The sequence below is a fragment of the Silene latifolia genome, chromosome 10 (genome assembly GCF_048544455.1).
Source record: "Silene latifolia isolate original U9 population chromosome 10, ASM4854445v1, whole genome shotgun sequence".
NCBI classification, from domain to species: domain Eukaryota; kingdom Viridiplantae; phylum Streptophyta; class Magnoliopsida; order Caryophyllales; family Caryophyllaceae; genus Silene; species Silene latifolia.
In genome coordinates, this window is record NC_133535.1 from 7,688,592 (window position 1) to 7,705,001 (window position 16,410).

The window sequence follows — 16,410 nt, forward strand, 5'->3', positions numbered from 1 at the left end:
TTTGAATTGGAATTTTTAACTTAAAAAATACGTTAGAATTAAAATGATGCTCGGAAAAACGGTACTCAAACAAAGCTCAAGCCCGAATTCAAGCTCATAAAATATCATATGAGCCGATTCTAAGCCTTGATTTCAAGAGCATGGGTCCGGGCTCGAACCAGACTCGTTTACTCCCCTAGTCACTCCCTTTCACCATTCATTCCTTCGAAAAAAAATTAAAACTCCCTTTCCTCCATTCCCTCACTCAATCGACACCGCCACACCGCTCCACCGCCGACCTGCCGACCCACTGACGACTATCCGACGACCCCAGTGCCGCCGTCTCACCCTCTTCTACTCATGTAATTCCTAATTTGATATTGGTATGATTTTTACTTAATTTTTTTGTTGCAAGTTCTTTTAATAGGTTTTATTATTGTTGTTTACATACAATTTTGTGTAGTAATTGATTTGTTAGTATGAATTGAATGTAAATCTAGAATTGTTTTATGTTAGGGTTAGGTGAAATTTGGGGGTTTTCTATTTTGATTAGTTGGTTTGTATGTTTTGATTGTTTTCCCTAATTTCTCCAGTATTTCTTACGGTGCTAGTTTATAGATGAATGATTTAGGTGTTATACAAATTGTGAAATACTATTTCCCCCCTAATCAAACCCGAACTTATTATAATTTGAAAATGAGTTGTCGTTTTGGGTTTATTGTGACGGTCTTGTTGCTAACATGGTTGGGTAAATTGTACTCCTTCCGTCCCGGTCAATTGTTGTCCTTTGGTTTTGGCACAAAGACGAAGGATAGAGGAAGGGGCCAATTACTAAATGACAAGTGGATCAAAAGCGTGTGATTGATCAAATTGCTCATCAAGTTCATTCTTAAAATAGAAAGGACAACAATTGACTCAGACACCCCAAAATGAAATAGGACAACAAATGACCGGGACAAAGGGAGTATATGGGTGTTGATTGTTGAATGTCTTTTGGGTTTTTCTATGGTGTACTCTCCAGTTTTTTGATATTCTACTATGCACCCCTTCTTTTCCAAAATTATCCGTTATACCCCTGAATTCTGTTTAATAGTCTAAACCGTGACCCCATGTTGTATCTCCGTTAACTTTTCTGTTAAGTGTTCATCCAAAATTTTATTTGCCATCTTTTCATTAGAGAACTCATCCAACCTCCATAGTCTCTTCATTCAACTTCTTGTCACTATACTACCATAACCTTACTAATTTATTCTCTCTCCCCAACCAAAAGATACACTCAAGTTTATTATTTGAAAGATCAATCCTTGCTTTTCATCTTCTAGATTGTGGTATGATTGAGCTCTTTTCTCCTGCGATTGTTAGCATCATGATCAGTTTTTTTTTCTTTGATCGATTTTTGTTCTTTGTATTATGTAGCAGTCATTTACATTATTAACATCTTTTCATGAGGTTTAGTTTTATTTTCTTCAAATCTTAAAAATAACTTTTTTTATGAAATTTGAAATACCTTCATTAACCCAGGAATTTTCGATACCGTGTTCCTTGGGCACTGATTAAAAGGCGATTCTTAAATAGCAGCCATTGAATTAGGTTATTTGATCCCAAGAAGAAGCCGACGGCATTGTAGCGGAAATAAGGAAACAAAGTGCGAAATTGGAAAAAAAAAATAAAAAATGACAAAAAAAAACACAATAGGGGTAAATGGGAGGCAGTAGCACTGTAGCAGCCTAGCAAGAGGCGTGGAATTTTTTTGAATTACAGCATTCTTAATCATTCGAGAATCATTTGAGCAAAATCGATAGAAAGGAGTTGGTGAGTTGATAATAAAGGTCAAAATTAGGAGTCAACATTTAAATATGCTATATCATCTATAAAAGTGACAGAGTTAGTAGTCAAATTGACGGAAATCCAACATTAGGTCATAGTTTAGACAAAGTAATAGAGTTCAGGGGTATATTACGAAATTTAGAAAAAGAAGGGGTACACCATAGAATAACAAAAAACTGGAGGGTACACAATAGAAATTACACTTGCGACCCTGATGAAGATTACATTAGGCAGAATTTGGATAATGCATTCACGAATTATACACTTATATGGTACCAGGAACATTATCTACTTGTCACTTCACTCAAATGTGTGTGCACCCTGATGTGTTATTGTTTGCAATTTTAAACTTGTGTAGTTCCTGTATAACCTTAGACGCTATTCTCTAAATGCAACAAACACAATTATTCTCTCTGCTTTAGCCATAGATCATGTTATGCAGTAGGTTTGATATGTTTAGTTTTGACGGCTGAGGGTTCAAAATTATAATGGTATTATTTTCAAATAGATCCACGGCTGACAGATTAGGATACTCTACTCGATAATATACATGGCCTGAAAGAAGAAAAGGCTGTTCAAGTTCCAATTTATGATTTCAAGTCTAGCTCCCGGGCTAGCTACAGGTTTGGATGTCTTTGCCGTACTCTTTTATGTGGATTTTATCTTCCCTTAACCAATTGTGGCACATATTTTGGGCCTGCAAAGTAAACGATTCTGATAGAATTCCTTCCTCGCCTTATGGTCCCTTCATTGTGATTTCGAGGATAATCAAGCTAAAAAGGGATGCTTATAGATAGTAGTAGGCCTAATGGGTTGATGTTTCATTGGTGCGTTTTATTTAGATATGCCTTTTCTTCACCTCTGTTTGCTTGTGTTTGTTGTCTTTTCTAATCGCTAGGATTATTTAGGAAATTTCAAATTAATGCTTATGCATTATTTTTCCAAGTTTTTGTCTATATTTATCTTTGTTTACAAGAATCTGTCTTATTTCTGCAGAAAAATTGAAGCACCCAGCTCCCGGATTGTGATTATCGAAGGTTATGCGCTGAGTGAGAAATAGAGTCCTTTACTAGATCTTCGTGTGTCAGTCACGGGTGGATTTTATCACCCCTTAACCAATTGTGGCACATACTGGTGTCGTCACCTGCACGTTTTTTCTTTGAGAATACCTTATTTAATAATGTAATTTGTTAGTCTGAATTTTTTGTTATGATGTCTTAGTTTGTCATTAAAGGCAGGTGTTTAAACATATAGTTATATCTGAAACTTAAATTGGTCTTTCTAGTTTTCAGCCATCTTAATGACTGGATTCCATCTCCTCCGCAGATAATTGATGTACTGGAGTTTATTCCTTCACATATTGCGGTAATAATTTCTGGTTTTATTCACTTTTCAAGTGGTTACCTGGCTTATTTTCTTTATGTCGTTTGAAATTTTGTTTTGAGTTTTTGTGATATAAAGGCTCACCGGTATTCTTCGAGTTAAATTCTTTATTAGCAGCCAAAGAGAGTGAATTTTTTAACGGAAGTTCTTAGTGGTTACCCATTGCATTACATTTTTGGTCTATAATTGATGGTGTTCTTTTGCGTCAGTTTTTAAAACATAACTGACGCAAATTTTGAACACCAAAGTATCACCTCTCCTAAAGCAGTGGATCATGGTGTTAAAGGGAAGAGCAGGCTGATCGTGATGTTAGGCAGTCGTGACAGCGAATGGCATGTTATATGGAAGAGGTGGTTGATTGTGATTAATAGGTGGCTGATATAGATAAAAACGAATGTGGGGATTTGAGAATGGTGGATGTGGTCGTCGAAGGCAGGTCTAAGATCAACGAAATAAATTACTGGCTGGTGGTGGTGTGTGAGTTGAAGGAGTGCATTGGTGGTGGCTGGTGGTGGCTATGGTGGATAGAGGTGAAAGAGTGGTGAGAGAAGATGTAATTAAGGGGGAAAGTGTCTTAAACTCTCAACTAGAGATAACTAACGGAGAATATGAATAAGTGATGGAAAATCTTACGGAGATTACTAATGAGGGCACCATTTAGAATAAGTAATAGATTTTAGTGGTAACATTGATGTTTCTAAAGAACGAGGGTTATCACATATGATTTGAAAAATCAAGAAGGTACCATGTAGAATTTTCCCAAATTTCTTTGTGGCAAATGATTTACCCGAGGAGTTTGATGCTGATGTACTTCTAAACCATGTCTTGAGTGCCAAAACTTAATGACTTTACCAGTTAATTGCAGTGGACATTTGTTGCTGTCACGTATCAAGTTTTTACGTTTTTTCGCAAATTTTGTTCTACGTAATTATCAGTAATTTTGATAGAATTGAAGTGTGTCTTCTAAAAACTAAACTTTTATAGCATGCTTCAAATTTCAGGTGCCATCCATTTCGAAAATTCTGGTTTCTGCCTCTTGGGGAGACCATGGACTGTTCTCTCTCAGCAGAAAAAACATGTTCCTCTGATATTTATATACCAGACGTGTTGCTCTATGACATCCTTTCAAGATTACCTTCAAAATCTCTTATGCGATTCCGGTGCGTCTGTAAATCTTGGTATTCCCTTATAACCCATAATCTTTCATTTCACAAACTTCATCTCCTTAACTTTAATTCAAATAATAATGGTCCTCGCTGGATTGGCTTCCAACTTGGGTCTGAGGGTGATTATGACACAACAAAGTTCTGGCTTTATGATGAATCATTTGCTTCGGATAAGATCCAATCTTATCACATTTATAGGGAAAAACTACCCATAGATTTCTTCTTTTCTAGAATAGTTGGTTCATCCAATGGTGTTGTATGCCTTTATCTTTCCTTGGATGAAGAATCACTTGGGATATCAGGGTACGAATGGGGACATGGAAAATTTGTAATTTCCTTCTGGAACCCTTCTATTAGAAAATATAGGAAGGTTGAGTTTCCATGGAAGGCTAATAACGTCTATGGATTTAATGACAACTTCATGTTGGGGTTTGGATTGTCCATAAGAAGTAAAGAGTACAAGGTGGTTGTAATCTGCAAAGACGAACGTGAGATGAATCATGTATATGTCTACTCTTTGAGGACAAATTCCTGGTCTGAAATCGCAGCTAAACCTTGCCCATGGAATAGCAAGATCAATAAAGACTCCGGGACTTACTTTCACGGCTCTTGTCATTGGATACGGGTACTTACAGAGCAAGGAGATCACAGCATGTTGTGCTTCAATCTTGACGACGAGAATTTTCGGTACATAAATTTGCCACCAAAGTCTCAATGTTCACCGCCTTATGATTGCTTCAAGACCATCATTTACAAGGAAATGCTCTCTGTTTGGGAGACAATTGATGTGGGTGAGAGTTTCGCTGAGAGTTTTGCAGTGAACTTATGGGTCATGAAGAAGTATGGGGACAGCAATTCTTGGTCAGTTTTCCAGAGAGTTGTTATAAAGGAAGACTACTGGTTTCAGTATCGGTATTTTCGCCTATTTGGAATTGATTCAGGTGGAAGATTGTTGTTTAAAACATCGAAAGATGATTCGCCTTTGAGAGCTTGTGATTTGCATAATGGAGAAATACAGGAATTTCATTCATGTGAAACAGTTGATATTTGGGACATGGCCCCTTACCAAGAGAGCTTAGCTCTACTCTAACGACTAGCGAGGATATATATTTGGGAGTTGCGCGTTAAAGGGCTATGTCCTAAATATTAACTGCATGACCATACGCTGGATTGACTAATAATCTGAAAAGTCTCGATGATTCTGGCTTGTAATGGATTGTCCCAAATATTTAGACGATGTTTCTGTATTTAGATGATGTTTCTGTAGGTGATGTTTAGATGATGTTTCTGTAGGTACCTTACCTATCTTCTTTAGTATTGCATATCACTAATAATTTGAGAGTGTTTTTTCGGCATTCAATTACAAGATGAATTGATCATACAATTAAGTTCAGTTGGTAAAAAATGCAATACGCGAAAAATAAATTGAAAGCTTTTTCATTCTTTGGATACTTGCATTCTTTTAGCTGGTTTTGCTCAAGACCGTCCTAACTTAAGACCTCTCAAAATCTTCTTTTATTTTCACAGAGTTGTCTTAAGTTAAGACGTGAATCGAATGTGGGAGTTGTTTTCGATGGGTTGAGGAAGGGAGGACAGGAAAAGAGGCAAGGGAATTTTTTTTGGTCAGCAAAATGACTAGACCGATTTAGAGAGAATGGAACATTGATGCCTTTATTCCATGAATATGATTATAGTGTTTAGAGTTGGTATAAAAATACGGCATTCGACTTTTACAGCTGATAAGGGAAAATCAAGAATAAAAATCTAATGAATATGAACCAAAATAAATGTGCTCTTGTTGAGAGTCGAACTCAAGACCTCCCGCTTACTAAACGGGTGCTCTAACCAACTGAGCTACAAGAGCTAATTGACAAAATTTATTTGGCTTTACACAAATATGAGAACTTATTAACGATGACGCACCACAATTAAATACTTCCTCCATTTCGGTCATTTGTTTATCTTTGATTTTAATAAAGATATAAAAAAAGAGAAGTGAACCAATTATTGGATGACAAGTAGATCAAATTAAATTTGAAAGATCAATTTACGCCGACGTTTCTAAAAAAAAAAGATGACAATTAAGTGCGATACGAAAAATAAAATAGGTAAATAATTGATCAAACAAAGGCTTATATATTTAGGCCAATAAAGTTTTTTGATTCGTCTCTAAACTTTTTTTTCCTACAGAAACCGATTTTCGTATATCAATAGAAAGAAGACTCCTTTCGTAGTTGTACAAGGGCATAGGCCAATAAAGTTTTCTGACTCGTCTCTAAAAATTCCTCCACATCCCGCTAACACCGGATTAAGATAAAAACCTTGAATATATGCCGAAAATTTGTCAATATACCATATACAGAGTACCAAACATGGATAATACCATTAACAATCGAGTGATCGTTCGCTCTTTAACAATCTTGTCACAAAATTTCCAGATAAGTTGGCCGTGTCGCGCTTTCAACCCTTCTAGCAGCTGTCAACATTTTCTCAGCAAATCCACGACCTCGACTTGGTAACGAATCTGTGGCTCACTACAACAAACCGAAGCCACTAATGCGCTCCACATCGAAGAATCAGGTGGTTTTGCTTGACTTATCATCTCTTCCAACCACACAGTAGCCTCGTAAACCCTACCTGTCGAGCAAAGACCTCTAATAAGAACATTGAAGGTTTCCGCTCTTGGCCAATACGACTTGCTCAACATCTTTTCCATTACCTTGCTTGCTTCTTCAAATTTTCCATCTCGACATAACCCGTCTACCATAACACTGAGTGTCTCTTTGTCGGGTGCAGCGCCTTTTTGCTTATCCATCATTTCGAGAAACCTGATGGCTGAATCAGATTTACCATTACTGCAAAATCCCTTCACAACAACGCTATAGACTCGAGAATCTGGAACACAGTCCCTTTTTAGCATTTCGTCCTTTATAACCATCCCAGCTTCATCAACTCGACCATCCTTGCACAATGCTGTCACCTTCGCTTCAAATAATCTTAGTGAAGGTTGAAAACCACGTTTTCGCATTTCATCGAGTACTTTATTGGCCTCGCTTATTTTACCTTCCACGTAGAGATCAACTGCCATGGAACTATAACTAGCTGAACTTGGGACGGCACCTTTAACAAGTGCTTCGTTAATCAAGAGTTTCGCACATTTTATGTCATCAATATCACGGAGTTGGTCAAGATCTGCAATTTTGCGACGGCTCTTGGGAGCTCTGAGGCCTTTCCTCAAAACTTTCCCGAGAACTTCTATGGCCTCGTTAACCTGCCCATTCTCAACCAAGCTATCAAGAAGAGTTCTATATATTACAATGTCTTCCCCGCAACCTTTCTGAGAAATCCTCCACAACATCGCATACAACAAATGAGTAGCCTCGTCTAACCTACCTTCTCGACACAAACCCCTCATTAAAATTTTATAACTTTCTCTATTGGGAAAACAACAGTAATGGTTCATCTCCTGGAAAACCTCTGATGCTAAGTCGGAGCGGTTAATCTGACATAGAGCCTCCATTAGCATATTTAGAGAGCCCATTCTAGACTTGATTGCCCAGCCATGAGATTGTTCCATTAAGAGACGATGGAAATCTTCAAGTTTCGACTCTTTTAGCATTATTTGTAAAAGGGTATTGAATGATGATGTCCAATTTACGCAATTAAATTCAGGTAAGCTTTTGTATAAAGACACAGCATCATTCAGCATCCCCGCCTTTGCATACATCTTAAAAATACCTGCAAATACCGAATCTTTGCACTCACATGAATCTGACTTCATTACCTCAATTACTTGCTTCATCTCATAAAACCGATTAGAACTGCCAAGTATGCTGATCATAGTGGCATAAACAGCGCCATTATGCCGATAATCAGGAAATTTTCTTTTGGCTTCATTGAAGATTTCTAAAGCAGTCAGCGGGTTTTTCTGCTGTCTAATGATCTGCGAGAGCTGAGTGGGATTAAGAAGCCTTGGCCACCTAACAACCATGGCTCGTGACTATATCTCAGGACTTCATCCGACATACAAGTAACAAGAAGCTCCTAAATCTCCGACCCCCTTTCTTCAATCCTTAGGAAAGCGAGTCATCAAATATGACAAACTGACAAGGTGAACAAAGGCAACACTTTGATCAATTTTCAGGTTGCTGCACGAGGATTTGAAGAATTTTGCAACAATTTCAGGTTGCTGCATGAGGATTTGAGAAAAAAAAAAAACAAAGCATATTTCCGATGATGGGGAATTGGGAAGGCACCAATAAACAGACGCTGTAGTTGTAATGGAACATACTCCGTCCATCCCAATCATTTGCTTATCTTTGATTAAAATACCCATCACAAAGAATAAAAAAGGTAAACAAATGGATGAGACGGGGTAGCTTCACTGGCATGTTCATTTATCAAGAGACTTAAATGGCAGTCAATGAAATTCAACAGTCGAAAAACAAAGACATACAAGGAAGATATCACCCCCAACCCCTTGGAATCCCATACCCACCTCTGACCTCCCTCCCCCCTCGAGTTTCTAAGTCCATTCCCCCTCCATACAATTTTAGAGTGAATCAAACAACAATTAATATGTATGAGGTTCTAAATCCAACACCCCATGGCATCTCATTCCATTCCATTCCAATCCATTCCGACCTATTGAACCAAATGCCCTAATCGCGGGCAATGTGCAAATTTTCCTTTTCAATTCCGAGCTACATATAACAATTTTCCCCTTGTACAGTAACATATGCTTCACAAATTCTATAGGGAAAATTATTTTAACAAGAACCCATCAAATCATTAATCAACTTAAGCAAACTAAATCAATATTTGTCTTACATTCATCAATTATCAGCATACATTTAGCACATAAATAAAATAAAAGCACAAAAAAAAAGCAAGATTCTAAAACACCCCATTTAAAAGTTCCACAAATGTGACAGTCCCATCTCTCATTCATCAAATGGTATTGTTTAAGACCGTCTTAACTTAAGACCTATACGTCTCCATTTATTTCCACCTCTATTTTAATCGTGTGAGAGAACCGTCTTAGATTAAGATGGTCTTAAACAAGTAATGGTGCTCATCAATATAATCAGGATATTTAACTAAAAGCAATTTAAAAAAATAAATAAAAGAGGGTGAATAAAATGGTAAAAAAGTTACTTGATCGGTTTTGTTGGGCACTTTGATCTATTGAAAAATCCTCGAGTTGTAAAAGATGAATAGCGTGAACTCTCTCTGAACTCTGAAGGCATTAGATGAAAGGAGATAAATGAAAAAATTTAGGAAGTTAGTATTGGGCAAGCCCAAGTTTGATAGATTTAGGGCTAGTTAATACTATGAAGGTCCAAACTTGGTAGATTTTAGGCTCCTTGGGCCATGTTGTTGGACATGATCTATTGGCTCCCGCAAATTATGGGGAAAGAGGAGTCGGATGTACGTAAACTTGGTAAAATTGACACAATCCGAATAACCCGATCTGACACCAAGGCCCAAATTGACCAGAACCTGAATTGACCCGACCTGAACTCGAAATTAGACATGGCAAACGGCTTAATCGGGTTGGGTTCGGGTCGGGTCATTTTGGGTTTCGGGACTATTTCGGGTTTGTTGACTGGGTCTATTTTGGGTCAAGCGGGTCTAGTTATTTCGGGGGATCTGGTCATTTTCTGGTCGGGTCTGTAACGGCTCAAGAAAGCTCGGAACTTGTTCGGGCCGGGTGGGGTTAATTCGGGTTTCGGATCACATCCTAGTGATGTAGTTGGGATCAATTTCAGATCTCGGATCCGTCTTTTCGGATCGAGTCAATCTAATCGGACTGCTTTTGCCAGGTCTACCCGAAATGGTGAGAATCTCCCCACCTCTCCAGGACGGATAGTGATACGGAGGTACAATGTTCGCCATACCTAGACCGATACACGCAAAAACTTTACTCATACCACCCAATAATTAAGACTGATATAATATACCATTTGTAACTTCTAACTTAATCCTGGCTAATGTTCGTTGTCACAAGCTCACAAACATACAGAAATGAAGATTTTTAGTTTTTGGTACTTGACATACGGAAATAGAGACGGATCGATCACAGAGAGAACGACGGTGTTCAATTCTGTCCTGAGAAGAAAATGGGACACAATAATACAAGTTAACGTACGAAAAGCATAGACAAGGTGACCATATTTTACGTTGGCATTAGTTTGTCACATAGCACTAAAGTATTTACATATGTATTACTCAAACAAGCCTCTTGGGAACTAGGATTTGACATTTCATCTAACCTTAGGACACCAAACCACTATGGGGTCTAGCCCAATCAAATTTGTTTTGGTAATTATTATACGTGACGGTCTTACACTGTAGCATAATCCTTAGGGCATTCACAATAGATGTTTGTGAACAAAGCTTTGTGTACTTTTTGGTGGTTTATGCACAAACCTCTCTATTGTTGCAAAAAGATGAACCGGTTTGTTCATGCTAATACTTCTAATATATGCAAATGGTTTGAGGAGAGATAAGAGAGAAAGTAGGTCCCTTGCATAAACCTTTAATAAGTTTGCTTATTGTTGACAAGAGGTTTGTTGTAGAAAGGTTTGTATTTTTGATGATTTAGCACTTTACAAACCTCAAAATGAGTTCATCTATTGCTAATGCCCATACAACTCATTTATTAGCATACTCGGATTATAGACGAATGATTCATTTAAAGAAATGGACCGTCTTATTGTGTAAGCCGTGAGATCACGTAAAATTTTTCTATGCAATATGCAATTTGTATATGTTAATATTTGTAGTTTTAAATTTATTGGGGAATAAAATTAGGGCTCGTTTGGTTGCCCCTTGTAATCACTGAAGTTGAAAAATCTTATGAATTACAAAATAGGAACTTGTTTGATTGACTATTTTTTGGCAAAGTATAGCAATTCAATATTCCAAGGAGTTTACAACTAATAAAAGGATTTGCTAAAATCCCATGAATTTCATGTAAGAGCTTAATTCCCATGTATTCGATATTCCTGTGAAGTTGTATTTTAACGAACAACCAAACGATACCTTAGACAAGATACACAAATGACAATTGTCTGGTGGCCAAAGATTAAAGATGGCAAAGAAGACAATTTTGATTGGATTTATCTAAACTAGTTCAAATTTATTTTATCACCCACATATTGAATCTAAATATCTATTTCAAACTCAATTTATAATTAATCTTCACACCAGAATTCGACGATTATGAATTTAGTTTTAAAACGCGTTGAACATGTATATATTATATTATACCACTTTAAAACCAATTGGTAATAGCAAAAGCATGTAGCTTATTAATTTATAAAGTGATAAATACTCTTATAGTCATCAATATAGAGTACTCACAACATGTTACATATCTTTACGGATTTAAGTCATTTTACTTAAACAAGTGACATTGTACTCAATAAATTAGTAACACAAATTCCTGTTTAAGACAAGAATATATGTTTTCAACTTTTAACAGTCAGATATACAAAGTAGTAGATGAGACAGAAGGAGGATATCTAAAGACTAACAAAACGTTTATTCCATATACATGCAAGTGAAAGCATACTCGATCAGTTTTCATATTAAAACGGATCTTATCATCCTAAAAAACTTATTGTAGTTATGCCTTGTTTTTTCTGGCTTAATCTCAGCTCATTTCAGTTCAGCTCACAGCTATATTCAGTTTAGTTCAATTAATTTTTTTCCACAAATTAACTCTTACTAGTATTGATGCCCGGCTTCGCCCGGGCTACCTCTACTTACTAATATTTTTTTTCATTAAATAAAATTACTTAAAGTTGCATAACCCATAAATTTATCATTAATATATTTGTCTATATCCTAAAATTACGATGAAATAAATTTTGAGACAAATTCACTACTCTCACTAGTAATATTTTACTCTTATTAATGAAACAATGGTAATAACATTTCACTACTTGCCCGTAATCATTGTTACTTTCACTACTCCCGCCGTAATTATTGTTCTTTTGTCACTCATCGCGCATTAATATTGATAATTTCACTACTCCCGCCGTAATTATTGTTACTTTCACTATTGCCGCATTAATATTGATTATTTCACTACTCCCGCTGTTGTTTCTACCACTTTCACTAATCTCGCTGATAATATTGTTACTTTTACTATTCAAATGAGTGATTACTATCATATAACTATATCCAATGTTACTACAATTCTTTTCTTTACAGACGAAATTACTTTTACTACTTAGGCATGTAATTTTAATAGGATTATATATTTATATAAATATATTACATATATGCATTAAATCAAATCGAAAGAATTATGCAATATTATATATTATGGAATTTAACTTGAATTCTTTATAACCTACTTATATTATATTTTTGTATGTTAAATAATTAACATCTCTATACATCTAATAAACTATAAAGTTTAAAAAAATTGCATAGATTTTAAATTTAATATATAATTTTATGATGATAATAATTAATACCATAAGTGTGCATGTTTATATTAATTAATTATTTTATTTTAAGGAAATTGACCATCTTCTAGTCTCTATAAATATTTAGGAAAATTACCAAGCACCATCTCAATTAATTATTTTATTTTAAGGAAATTGACCATCTTAATTAATTATTTTATTTTAAGGAAATTGACCATGTTTTAGTCTCTTACAATTGTTTAGGAAAATTACCAAACTTCTATATAATTTAATTTTAAACCAAACTATATAATATTTGCATTGAGATCCCTCAATCGGGTCCATCACACGGTGCTAGTGATTTAAAACTATATAGTATAATTAATTTGTATAACTTTCTTTAATTACATTGAAGTCCCTTGGTTTCTGGATTTAATATATAGTATTGATTTCAACTCAATTTAGTTAAGTTCAGCTTCGTTTAATTCAATTCAGTTTAATTCAGCTCAACTCTAACGAGAAAAAACAAAACAAACTTGTGCTATAAGTAGTATCAACTACTTTTGCATTCAAGAAATTATTACATTTACAAGTAGTAACATATTTGTAGCACTATTCACTAATATAGTTGGTACGATCGTGCAAGTAGGTATTAATACTCCAACACTAAATACACCAACACAACTTAAATTAGCAGCAACCTTAGCTGTAAAATTGCATGATTTTTCTCACTATTTTGAGAAAACATCATCCTGTCAGTAAATGTGTATGATGGTCCAAATTAAGAAGTTATTTACACAATTTTTTATTCATTTTTTGAAGACAGAAATGGTAAAAAGAGTATAGAAGTCAGAACTTAGAAAGGAATAATTAATTACTGACCTTGTTTTTTTACCCTGCAACCAAAATGATCAACCCCCATGGAGATTCTTGCTTTATTTGACCAGTCTTCTGTTTTTACTGACATGCATGACATCTTTTTTTGGATTTTTCACCTTAAAAAAATAGCTTGTGAAAATATCTCTAAATGGTACTTCGTATATGGTAATTTTCATTAACTTAATATACGATTGTCTTATATAAGAATTTACAAAATGAGTATAATTAATTAGCCATTTATGTAATATTATTTCTGTAAAAAAATTCTGCTTAAAGTAGAGCCTGTAGAGGTCACGATAAAAAAAGTACTATTTGAACTTATGGTAGTAGATGCAGTGACTCGTGAAATGATTTAGTTTCTTCCTTGGACCTTGATATGTTTCGTTAATGTCAGTTTGAACTTGCTCGATTGTTCAATTGCTCCTTGATAGTGATTTAAGGTAAACTAAAAAAAATCGAAATATTTAACTATAAACTTAGATATTTTCATCTTTTAGCTGAAGCGTCACTACTAATTAAGCTTTCCCTAGCTTCCGCACTGTTAACAATTATTACTCCGTATTATATATGATTGTCTATATAGTTATCTTAAACTGTAAAACGATCTTATTCCGTATGTTAGTAGTAATTAACTTGTATGCTGAAAAATGAAATAAAGTCGACCAAGACGTTGGGAGAGTAGAAGTCGTTTACCAAAATGCAACATTAATCGATATAAGCTCGCAACCCAAAGTAATGCAGATATTGAAGATCAGTAATAAGTAGACAGTCATGTGACATGTGAATTATGTGAAAGAATGTAAATGTGCTGTGGGTGTCATATTGCTGCTCCCCCTGCTCCACCACCCATGTGATAGTGATACCTTCATACCTATACCATTGCTCATTACTCACTCAGTTCGTCTTTAAAACGATCATATCCGTTTTAAGAATAAAACGTGTTAAATACTAACGTATATAGATTGATGTGATCGGAGTATATGCATTTTTTCTTTTCATCCATCTATTTAACTTGTTTAACCCTGTTCTTTTCGATTGAAGGAAGCTCAACTGAATTGAATGAAGATGAGCTGAACTGAACTGAATTGAATGAAGATGAGCTGAATTGAATTGAATGGAAATAAGCTGAGCTGAATTGAATGAAATTGAGCAAAACTGAGTTAAATAAAGCCAAAGTAAAAGTAAAAGTTAATTTATGAAAAAAATAAGCTGAACTGAGTTAAACTGAGCCGAAATGTTGTTATTAGACAATATCCTTCTTTTCAAGCTTTTATTTTCCCCACTCTTCTCTTATTGTATTTCAATATTTGAACCTCTTTTTTCTATTGCAAATGTCCTTGGTTCTTGTTCATGTCTTCCCTCTCTCCCCCATTATTGTTCTCTCAATCCAACTTCATCTTTTGCTTAATCTACACTTTAAGTTACCTTCTTCCATAATTATAGTTTACTTCATCTGTGTCATTTGTTCCACCAAAAATAAAGAGAATAATATCCAGAACAACTTAATTAGATAGTTTACTCAAAATACTTTTTGGGGTATCACCGGATTTACATTTTGATTTTATACTAATACTAATTACTTTTGGTAATTTTTATCTTAACCATCTATTTATTTAACCCGTTTTATTGTCCGTCGAAGAAGATTAATAAAAAAGGCTTTGATCCGTTTTAAATGTAAATTATCTTAACCATCTAATTCCGTCTTAAATGAAAATTTGTGATATACTTCCTCCATTCAACTCCACTCTACCTATTTTTATTTTCTACACTATTCACAAGTGCACATTCAATCTCGAATTTCTCTCAATACATAAGTGAAAATATATTCATGTGGGATCTTATTTGATTCGTCTTTACGAGTACATTAAAAATATCTAACTTTTATAATTTTTGCAAATACGTAGCTAACGATATTTACCGCGTAAAACACGCGTTGACGAACGTGAAAAAGCAAAGTGGTAGAGTGGAGTTGAATGGAGGAAGTATTAATCATATTGTAGACCACATCCATGCTGGCATCATTGCAGATTAGATTAAACAATTGGTCTCCCTTGTGACGGGTTACCATTTGTGGCGGATATTTTGTGAGTTAAAATGGTAACAAAATGGGTTAGTGGAGAAAGAGGACCACATGAATAGTGTTGCAGAGAGAGAAAAAGTGGGTACTTTGTAAGGTAAAATGGTATCCGTCACTCAAGAATGACGGATATGTGCCGTCACAAACAAGAATTTGTTTAGATTAAATCCATGTATGAAATTTAACGCATGTTATAAAATCACAGTTACAAATACCAGTAAATGAGGCACTCTCTGACAACAACCACGCTCATACCCACTTAAAATTCTCACCTTTCCCAGTGAAACTTTATTGATTCAATTCATTTTCCTTTATTTATTTATCCCCAATTTTCGTGTTTAACACGTATATATTCGTCTTAAACTTTAAAACATGTCATACTTCCTCCATTCAACTCCACTCTACCTATTTGTATTTTGCACAAATATTAAGAAGGGTGGGATTGGGTGGAAAATATTGTAAATAAATAATGAGGTATAATGTAATTAAGTGGGGTATGAGTGGAAAAGGGTGAAGTTTGATGTAGAAGTAGTGGGGTATGAGTGGCAAATATTGTAAATAAGTAATGGGGTATGAGGACAAAATGGTCATTTGACATTCCTTTTTAGGAAATAGGTAGAGTGGAATTGAATGGATGAAAAAGGAAAGATGGTAGAGTGGAGTTGAATGGAGGAAG

The 16,410-nt window shown here is 35.1% G+C and overlaps 2 protein-coding genes and 1 non-coding gene across 15 annotated transcripts; 1 reads left to right on the plus strand and 2 right to left on the minus strand.

Annotated features, from left to right (window-relative positions):
* Positions 1–168: 168 nt before the first annotated feature.
* LOC141604938 (F-box/kelch-repeat protein At3g06240-like) lies at positions 169–5,715 on the plus strand. 12 transcript variants are annotated; one of them, XM_074423516.1, is made up of 6 exons: positions 169–362; positions 2,315–2,429; positions 2,528–2,633; positions 2,803–2,900; positions 3,133–3,171; positions 4,191–5,715. In XM_074423516.1, exons 5-6 carry the CDS (start codon positions 3,140–3,142, stop codon positions 5,443–5,445), a joined length of 1,287 nt encoding a protein of 428 aa, XP_074279617.1. In that variant the 5' UTR covers positions 169–362; positions 2,315–2,429; positions 2,528–2,633; positions 2,803–2,900; positions 3,133–3,139; the 3' UTR covers positions 5,446–5,715. The 12 variants fall into 12 exon arrangements, with proteins under 12 accessions (XP_074279617.1, XP_074279618.1, XP_074279619.1 ...); XM_074423517.1 differs by having other exon boundaries at positions 2,803–2,855; XM_074423518.1 differs by having other exon boundaries at positions 2,803–2,843.
* Positions 5,716–6,145: 430 nt separating this feature from the next.
* On the minus strand, positions 6,146–6,219 carry TRNAT-AGU (transfer RNA threonine (anticodon AGU)). The gene has a single exon. It is a non-coding gene; the product is annotated as a tRNA-Thr (tRNA).
* Positions 6,220–6,471: 252 nt separating this feature from the next.
* LOC141604939 (pentatricopeptide repeat-containing protein At1g05600) lies at positions 6,472–9,642 on the minus strand. 2 transcript variants are annotated; one of them, XM_074423530.1, is made up of 2 exons: positions 9,513–9,642; positions 6,472–8,458 (listed from the first exon to the last, which is right to left on the minus strand). In XM_074423530.1, the coding sequence occupies exon 2, from the start codon at positions 8,344–8,346 to the stop codon at positions 6,835–6,837; it is 1,512 nt and encodes a 503-aa protein (XP_074279631.1). In that variant the 5' UTR covers positions 8,347–8,458; positions 9,513–9,642; the 3' UTR covers positions 6,472–6,834. The 2 variants fall into 2 exon arrangements, with proteins under 2 accessions (XP_074279631.1, XP_074279632.1); XM_074423531.1 differs by having other exon boundaries at positions 6,472–8,503; positions 9,513–9,618.
* Positions 9,643–16,410: the final 6,768 nt, after the last annotated feature.